Genomic DNA, 10000 nt, shown 5'->3' on the forward strand with positions numbered 1-10000 from the left:
TGGAGGGGGGTGTGCCGCCGGAGAGAGTGTGTGTGCGTTAGACGAGGTGTCCAGGACAGAGCGTGTGTAAATCTGTGGGATCCACACACAAACACACACAAAAATATATCATTTTTGCTTTTCAGTTTTCAGTTTTGAAACCATCCTGTCAATATTTATATTGAAATAACAAAGCACACACTTACAAACATGAACCCAAACTTAACCTCAAACAAACACACACACACACACACACACACTCGCTGCATATTTATCCACTAAGTGTGCCCAAACACACACACACACACACACACACACACACACACACACAATACCACTCACCGACTTAGTGTGTTCTGGTCGCGGGGCGATGACAGGAGGGACTTCATCATCATCATCTTCTTCTTCCTCATCATCATCCTCGTCTTCATCGTCATCATCATCATCATCTGCTTCCTCCTCCGACACCGGGGGGGCCAGGGGGGAGTCGGACGTCAGCTTCGCACCCTGAAGGGCAGGGAAAGGGATCTGGCCAATCAGACGCTACATGGGTTACTACAGGAACTGATCTGGCCAATCAGACGCTACATGGGTTACTACAGGGACTGCTTGTGCTTACTTTAACAAAGAGAGGGATAGAGAGATGGAAATAGAAAGAGAAAGATAGAGAGAGGGAGGAATAGAGAGAGAAGGATAGAGAGAGAGAGAGAAGGATAGAGAGAGAAGGATGAGTTGATAACCTTATGAAAGAGAGGGATAGAGAGACGGAAATAGACAGAAGGGGATAGAGAGAGAGAGAGAAGTGGATAGAGAGAGAGAATGATACAGAGAGGAAGAAGGTTTGGTTGCTTACCTTATCAAAGAGAGTACTGCAACTCCTGAGACTCACAGGTGGACCAGAGGACAACAGCCGATTCTACAGGACAGGATGGATAGAGAGAGAGAGAGAGAGAGAGATGAACTGAGTGAACCCCCCTCCACCATGTTCTCTGCAGTGAGAGTGTGTGGGTGCAGCATCTCCCATCCGTCAGAGCCGAGTATTTATAACATCAAAGGCGGAGATAGAGGGAGAGGGGGATGGAGGGAGAGAGGAAGAGAGAGAGAGAGAGAGGGAGAAAGAGAAGAATAGAGCAAGAGAGAGAGAAGGCTAGAGCAAAAAAGAGAGAGAGAGGATAGAGGGAGAGAGAGGGAAGGAGGGAGAAGTAGAGGGGGGAGCACTACAGCACTAAGCTAGCAAAGGTTTATGCTAATGTGGTTCCTCTGAAGCAGATCCGCAGTAAAGAGTGACTACAGAGACAAACATAAACCTCCCCATCCTTCCACCCTTTTAACTCAATACCTATCCATCCCCCTCTCTCCTTTATCCTATATCCCACCATCTCTCTCTCCATCCCTCTGCCTTATCCAACTCCCCATCTCTCCATCCACCTCTCCATCTCTCTCCATCCCTCCAACTCTTTATCCCTCCATCCTTTTTCTATCCCTATACTTCTCTATCCCTCCACCCTTCTCCCCATCCCTTTCTCCATCCCTCCAATTCTCTATCCCTCACTACCAACATACTACCTCTACCACAACCACTACCAGTTCCTATCAGAGAGGGGGCATCCCTCTCTATCTTCAAACAGCTCCTGAAGGCCCAGCTCTTCTGAGAGTACCTTCTCTCCTAGCACTGCTAACAACTGAACCCCTAGCACTGTTAACAACTGAACACCTAGCACTGCTAACAACTGAACACTTAGCACTGCTAACTGAACAATTAGCATCTAACTCTCCTCGTCTCCTACCCTTTACTTCGCTTAAACTGTCATTCGATGCTATGTGAGTAGTACTTTATCACATCCCACTATATGTCACATCTATACTATATCACATCCCACTATATGTCACATCTATACTATGTCACATCCCACTATGTCACATCTATACTATGTCACATCCCACTATATGTCACATCTATACTATGTCACATCCCACTACACAGCCTAATGTTTTTCACTACTGTTTTACTGCTACACTGTTTTTCATGCTATATTAGCACACATGATCAATGGCTGCGGTCAGGCTTCTGCTACAATACTGAATGAATGAATGGCTATAACCGGCTATAACCCTATTACCTCAACCTGTTCTTGCACTGAAATAGTTTTTTACTCTACCTTGTCTACATTATACTTTACTCTCCTATTTGTCCATATTATTTTAATGCTGGTCTCTAGACCTTACTCTTGCACTGTTGCAGTGTTGGACTAATGTTGGACTACTTTTTGCACCTTCACCATGACACTCACTCTCTTGAGCACCTTGCCATGCACACATAACTAAAGGACTATGGTTGGGCTACTTTTTGCACCTTCACCATGACACTCACTCCCTTTAGCACCTTACCAGTCCCGGCCCTGTCACTACAAGCGTCTTATGCTTGATCACCCTCAAGCACATTGGACTTTCTTAATTTAATTTATATAGTGTATTTAGTATTTAGTTTCTTATCTTCTACTGTCTGTATTGTACAGTGGAGTTTAGTTATTTGTTTATACTTATCCTTATGTTTACCATTTCTGCTGTAAGTGCTTGTTGTGTGTGATGTCTGTATGCTACTGAGACCCTTGAATTTCCCCATGGGGATCAATAAAGTATCTATCTATCTATCTATCTATCTATCTATCTATCTATCTATCTATCTATCTATCTATCTATCTATCTCACATCTATACTATGTCACATCCCACTATATGTCACATCTACACTACAGTATGTCACATCCTCCTATATGTCACATCTGTGGCTTCCCATGCTGATCCCCATGCCTATCTGTCCACGCCTATACACATTTCTCTTTTCCTGCCTAAAAACCTGGAGCCCTATAGCCTGGAGCCCTATAGCCTGGAGCCCTCTTTGAAATATCAGTCCTCTCTCTCGGGATAAACTAGCATGGACACGAGAACAGAGATGCTATTACACTAAGTGAATGTTTGTTGATGTTTAACGACTTCACTCACCAGGGTGTTTGTAGCCATATAACCTTGTGCTGATTTATCTGGGACACAAGAGCCAGAAGAAAATGTGTGTTAGAAACAACAGAGAAGACACCCTCGTCCATAGATGCACACACACACACTACTCATACACACATTCACACACACACGCACACTCACCCCCAAACCCAATAAACACACAAACTAACACACCTCCCGAGGTGAAGCTCATGTATTTCTGATTGCTGGTGGTATCTTTTGAATCATAGAACTTCAGAACGTCGATGACGGCTTGCGGATTCTTCTTCTGTTCCATCTTTGTGATGTTGGACGTCTGCAAGAGGCGCGCCCATTGCTCCGGTATACCCTGAGAGATGACACGTAAACGTTACAAAAATGTAAACATAAACATAACAAACATAAACGTAAACATAAACATAAACATAAACATGAACATGAACATGAACATGAACATGAACATGAACATGAACATGAACATAAACATAACAAACGTATCTGGCTGCAGGAGATGGGGCCACTGAGAGAAGATAGGGAGAGACACTCAATGGTGTTTTAAGCCCCCACCGTTATACAAATACAAACACACACTTCACACAAGTACACACACATACACACACACACACACACAAACAGAGCAAACACACACTCGTACCGTGAACTCTCCTGTGATGGCATCAAATCCCACATGAATGGTGTGTTCATAATCAACACACACACACACACACACACACACACAAACAGAGCAAACACACACTCGTACCGTGAACTCCCCAGTGATGGCATCAAAGCCCACATGAATGGTGTGTTCAAAATCGGACGGTAGGGAGATCTCTGGCCTCTCCTTCTCCTTCTTCTTGTTCGCTGTGAGAGAGAAGAGAGAGGGGGAGACAGAGTCAAGAAACACAACCCAACTTATGCGCACCCACCCACACCCACCCACGCACGCACGCACGCACACACACACACACACACACACACACACACACACACACACACATAAAAGATGGTCCAAGAGACCACACCTGCGAGTGAGAAGTGAGAGGGGGAGAGAGTCAAGAAACACAACCCAACTTACGCACACACACACACACACACACACACACACACACACACGATAAAGATGGACCAAGAGACCACACCTGCAAAGAACTTATTTCTTCCAGACTGTCTTCGGAGATGTTGATCCTTAAACCTCTACCTAACCCTACACACACGTGCACACACACAGGCAGATAGCGGTACTTACACTTGTCCCCCCCAGGGAAGATGGACCTCAGCCGGGCTTTGCGGTTCTTCTCCTCGGGCGCCATGGGCAACGGTTTGGTCACAGGGAGGGGGGCGGCCACCAGTGAGGAGCTGAAGGAGGAAGAGGATGAGGAGGAGGAGGTGGTCGCCGAGGAGGAGGACGAGTCCCGCAGTCCGCTGGCCACCCGCACGGGAGGGGCCGGGGGGCGCTGGGAGGAGTCGTCGCCGGAGATGGTTGCCGAGGCAACGCTGCCGATGCTGCTGTCGTGGTGGGGGAGGTTGTCGTGGCTACTGCTGCTGGTGCTTGCACCACTGGACGCTGACATTTCTCTAGGAAAGAGCTGGACACAGAGGGAGAACGAGATTTTATTATTAAATAATATTAAATAAATAAATTTTATCTATTGCATTTCTCTAGGGTAGAGCTAGATAGCAAGGGATAAAAATAAATCATTATTATTATTAATAATTATAATAATATTAACAATAATAATAATACATTAATATTATTAGTAAGTCTGAGGGTGCACTGGCTCAAATGTAAAATAGATTATTATTAGTATTATTAGTATTATTCATAATAATAATAATCATAATAATAATACATGAATATTATTAGTAAGTCTGAGGGTGCACTGGCTCAAATGTATATACAGTATATAAACGTTTTTTCATATTCTGTCTATATCTGTCTTATTCTATATCTGTCTTGTCTTATGTGCATATGTATGGACTTGAGTCTGCTAAATAAAGCTTCATTTATTCATTCATTCATTCAGTAATAATAGTATTGTTATAAATCTGTCTACCTATATTTATTTCTGCATGCTTAGACAATACAATTTTTGTCATGTCAATAAGGCCTTTAAATTGAAATGGAAACTGAATTGAGAAAGACAGAGACAGACAGAGGGGGAGAGAGGGAGAGACAGAGGGAGAGAGGGAGAGAGAGGGAGGGAGGGAGGGAGAGAGGGAGGGAAAGACAGATGGAAGGTGAAAGAGAGAGGGAGCGGTGAAACAGAGAAGGGGAAGGAGGAGAGAAGCCAGTAGAAAGATTGATGCTGATTAAAGGACTGTTATTACAGGACTGAACTCATAACACAACTCAGGCCCTTAGTCTCTCTCTCTCTCTTCCTCTATTCATCACTCTCTCTATGTCCATCTTCCTTTCTTTTCTTGACCCAGTCTCTGAAAAACATATACCCCCAGGGACTTAGGACACATGCACACACATAGACACACACACACACACACACACACACACACACACACACACACACACACACACACTCACGCACACACCCACACACACACACATTCACGTTGACCTTCTCTGAGTACACACAAGCACACAAACGGTCACATAAGAAAAGAGGCCGAATCTTTTGTGCACTGGCTCTCATGCAGCTGTGCGTGTGCCAGTATGTGTGTGTGTTTCTCTGTGTGTGTGTGTGTTTCTGTGTGTGTGTGTGTGTGTGTGTGTGTGTTTCTCTGTGTGCGTGTGTTTCTGTGTGTGTTTCTCTGTGTGTGTTTGTTTTTTTTTTCTGTGTGTGTGTGTGTGTGTGTTTCTGTGTGTGTGTGTGTGTGTGTGTGTGTGTTTGTTTCTTCTGTGTGTGTGTGTTTTCTGTGTGTGTGTGTGTGTGTGTGTGTTTCTTCTGTGTGTGTGTGTGCAATCCTGTATATGTGTGAACTTGTCTGAACCTGGTCTTCTGATTCAGCTCAACATATTGTCTGTGTGCATGTGCGTGTGTGTGCATGCATGCAGTGTGTGTGTGTTTGTGTGTGTGCACGTGCATGTGTGTGTGTGTGCACGCGTGTGTGTGTGTGTGTGTGTGTGTGTGTGTGTCGCGCGTGTTTGTGTATGTGTGTGCAATCATGTATATGTGTGAACTTGTCTGAACCTGGTTTTCTGATTCTCTCTCAACAGACAGAAAAGTTTGTGTGTCTATTTGAATATTCTCGACAACAGTTGAAGGTGTGTCTGGGAATTCTTATTTTCCCACACCCACTCACTCTCTCCACACACACACACACACACACACACACACACACACACACACACACACACACAGCGTGAGTGAGAGACAGAGAGAGAAACTCAAAGCTGTTATTCTGGCTTGACCATTTAGCTGGATTTCCCCGAAATGTCATAATGTCTCTCTCTTTCTCTGACACACACACAGACACACAAACACACACATACACACGCCACACATAAGAACACACACCTAATGGAATACTGGAGAGATTGTGACTGAGACAGGGGCAAAGGTTTACATTATCACAACATGTGAAATTCTAATCAGACGTAACATACAGAGCTTGAGGAGCCAATCACTGACCAGCAAAGCAAGATGCCTGAACTACTGTAGCCAATCACCTAACAGCACAAAAGATATACCTGACCTGTCATAGCCTGATGATATGGATTAGAGGAAAACATCAAAGACAAGCAGAGCAAATATTTATAATAAGCTTTGCCTTCTTAAAGTAACTTTTAACAGGATTGCATGTGTGTGTTGGTGTGTATGTGTGTGTGTGTGTGTGTGTCTGTGTGTGTGTACGGGTGCACGTGCTGCAGAAATTAATAGGTGACATTGATAATAATAACCTAATAATAATAGTAATAATAATAACAATGATGATGATGGTGATGCTAATATAATAATATACTGGTAATGCAGTATAACACTATTGTGCTGTGGCAGCAGTAATGTCTTATTTCTGTCTTATCCTCGTTTTCCCTTTCTCTCCCTCCTTCCCTCCCTCTCTCTCTCCCTCCTTCCTTCCCTCCCTCTCTCTCCCTCCTTCTCCCCCTCCCTCTCCTTTTCCACTCCCTCTCTCAGTCCATCTCTCTGCACCACTCTTTCCACACTATGCCATTTCAGCTCAAACTCTCACAGTTGCCTGATTTAGACTGTGATTTTAAGCCCACTGAATATTACAGGAGCCAGTTCTCAGATCCAAGATGGCGGCCTGCAGTGACCTAGTTAGCTGCCGCACTAGTGTAGCATATAGCGGCTGGTTTAGTCGGGGCTGAGCTGACTGAGTGCCCTGCTTTTCTCCAATGTGGCTGTGTGTGCACGCGGCGCATGTTCAGTGTGCACCATTAACCTCACACACACACACACCTCCTGTTAGCACGGCTACTTACAATCACACACACATACACACAAACAGGTACACGCACAACACATTGTGACACACATCACTGTGTGTGTGTGTGTGTGTGTGTGTGTGTGTGTGTGTGTGTGTGTGTGTGTGTGTGTGTGTGTGTGTGTGTGAGCGAAAGAGAGAGAGAGAGAGAAAGAGAGAGTAATCACCAGGAATATGGAAAGGACTACAAGAAGAGTGGATACATTACACACACAGACATTACACACACAGACAGACAGACAGACACACACACACACACACACACACACACACATACGCACACACACACACACACAAACACAAACACTCACACATACACACAAATACACATAAACACAGACCTCTTTTAAGAAAACACAGCTGGACTTAATACATCCCATAATATGCTATAGAATGACTGAACAAGGCCTGTTTGTCAGGGGAGGTTATCATTAGTGTCCAAAACAAGGTCTCCTTTCATGGAGCTGGCCTCTGTGCTTTAGGGTTTAGCGGTTTAACGGTGCGGTTTGGGAGACAGGAGATGAGTCCTAACCGTCCTCACTCATTCAGCCATTAGTCATTTAGCAGAGCAGAGGCCCTTTAGTCTGGACACGCAGTACAACATGTTTACCATCAGCACAGAAACGCAGGAATGTTTTCAGACCAGGAACATCTCTTATCTCTCACTCACACACACACACACACACACACACATTCAACCCCGCCTGTACATACAAATCAACATTACTTTTAAAAATCAAAACAATTCTCAGTATATATCTGTGATCAGTGCTGAGATGTTCAGCCTCTCTCCCCCTCAGTCTCCCAGTCTCCCCCTCTCCCCCCCCCTCTCTGTCTGTCTGTCTGTCTGTTTCTCTCTCTCTCTCTCCCTTTCACTCTCTCTCTCTATCTCTATCTATCTATCTATCTCTCCTTTTCTCTCCCTCTCTCTCCCTCCTTCTCCTTCCTCTCATTTTTTTCCAATTGAATGATTAAATTATGACTGTGCCATGTACATTATTGATAAGGTTTACAAAAACATATCTTGCATTAAAAGTAATTTATATAAAATTGAATAAAAAAAAGGATAAAAATGTGAGTAAATGACGAATGAAATTAATGACTCAAAGTCTAAAACAAACAAACAAACAAACAAATAATAAATAATTCTTGCATCATTGGTCTGGGCAAAGGCTTTAGGCTTATTCAATGAATTCTCTCTCCCTCTCTCTCCATCCCTCTCCTTCTCTCTCTCTCTCTGTGCCTCTCTATCCCTTTCTCTTCTCTTCTCCTTCATTGGCTCCTTCCAAATGTATCAAAGATCAATGTGGTCACATTTCAATGAGCTCTCTCTCCCTCTGTCATACACACACACACACGTACACAAACACAGAGAGAGAGAGAGAGAGAGAGAGGTAATAACAGGTACAGAAAAACTCTGATATGACTGAGGTGAGCGCACACACAAACACACACACAGGCGCGCACACACACTAGTATGACAGACTGAAAGAGGTGAGTCTCTCCAGCCTCCATTCTCTCTCTCTCTCCTTCTCTCTTTCTCTCTCTGTCATCTTCTATACATCTCCCTCCCTCTGAGCATCCAGACCAGTGGATACCGGTCTCTGCTGAATTACTGAAGCTAAGCAGGTGTGGGCCTGCTTAGTACTTGGATGGGAGACCTCCTTTGAAAACTAGGTTGCTGCTTGACGTGGTGTTGGTGGGTGGCTAGTTGGCACTCTTTCCTCAGGCCAAACATCAATCCCAATGCCCCAGTGCAGTAACGGGCACACTGTGCTGCAGAAAATGCCATCCTTCGGATGAATCCTTATAAACCGAAGACTCACTGGTCATAAAAGACCCCAAGGCACTTATCGCAAAGAGTAGGGGGTTCTCTGGTGTCCTGGTGAAATTCCCAACCTGGCTCATTCAATCTGGCCCCTTAATCATCCCCCAGTGTGATTGGTTGATTAATTCATGCCCTGGTGTGTGGTGAGCGTTCTTGTGCATAATGGCTGCTGTGCTACACATTGATGGTAGTTAGTGAGGTTCCCTCTTCACTGTAAAGGCTTTGGGTGCCTTGAAAAGTTCTATCTAAAGGCAGTGTGTGTGTGTGTGTGTGTGTTTGTGTGTGTTGTTCTCTGAACAACTGGATACTCATTGAGTTCATCACCAATAAGGAACATATACCTTCACTGTGTATGTGTGTGTGTGTGTGTGTGTTTCTAGACTGTAGCCTGCTGATGTAGTGAGGTCACCACCACAGAGAAACTATCCCTCTGGCAAACACATTTATTCTCTTAACAACTCTCTCGCTCTCTCTCTAATAGAGACACACATTCTCTGACTCTCACAAAGACATTTGCTCTCTCAGACTGTTTCCTCTGCACTTAATGACTTAACTTACTTATTCCTTTCTCACTCTTGACACACACACACACACACACACACACACACACACACACATACAGAGACACATACACAGACATACACACTCACTAGCTTAGCCTTTGTAGATGCATGTAAACAAACATATGGTCAAATACACATACACACACAGACAGATAGATAGAAAATCCTGATCCTTAGTTGACCTCACACCGACAGAACGTATTTATGTTACAAACACCACTCTCACACTG

At 44.3% G+C, this 10000-nt stretch overlaps 1 protein-coding gene across 1 annotated transcript in view; it reads right to left on the minus strand.

Annotated features, from left to right (window-relative positions):
* Window positions 1-10000, minus strand: part of LOC125285150 (serine/threonine-protein kinase PAK 3-like) — a 27213-nt gene that overhangs the window by 8397 nt on the left and 8816 nt on the right. The window contains exons 2-8 of the mRNA XM_048229436.1: window positions 4225-4564; window positions 3739-3839; window positions 3171-3324; window positions 2982-3019; window positions 833-895; window positions 322-486; window positions 1-72 (exon numbers count right to left, since the gene is read on the minus strand). The exon at window positions 1-72 is cut by the window's left edge and continues 145 nt beyond it. Coding sequence (XP_048085393.1) covers window positions 1-72; window positions 322-486; window positions 833-895; window positions 2982-3019; window positions 3171-3324; window positions 3739-3839; window positions 4225-4549 — 918 coding nt within the window. The 5' untranslated portion in view covers window positions 4550-4564. The remainder of the gene's footprint in view (window positions 73-321; window positions 487-832; window positions 896-2981; window positions 3020-3170; window positions 3325-3738; window positions 3840-4224; window positions 4565-10000) is intronic.

Source organism: Alosa alosa, chromosome 2 (genome assembly GCF_017589495.1).
Source record: "Alosa alosa isolate M-15738 ecotype Scorff River chromosome 2, AALO_Geno_1.1, whole genome shotgun sequence".
Taxonomy (NCBI): Eukaryota; Metazoa; Chordata; class Actinopteri; order Clupeiformes; family Clupeidae; genus Alosa; species Alosa alosa.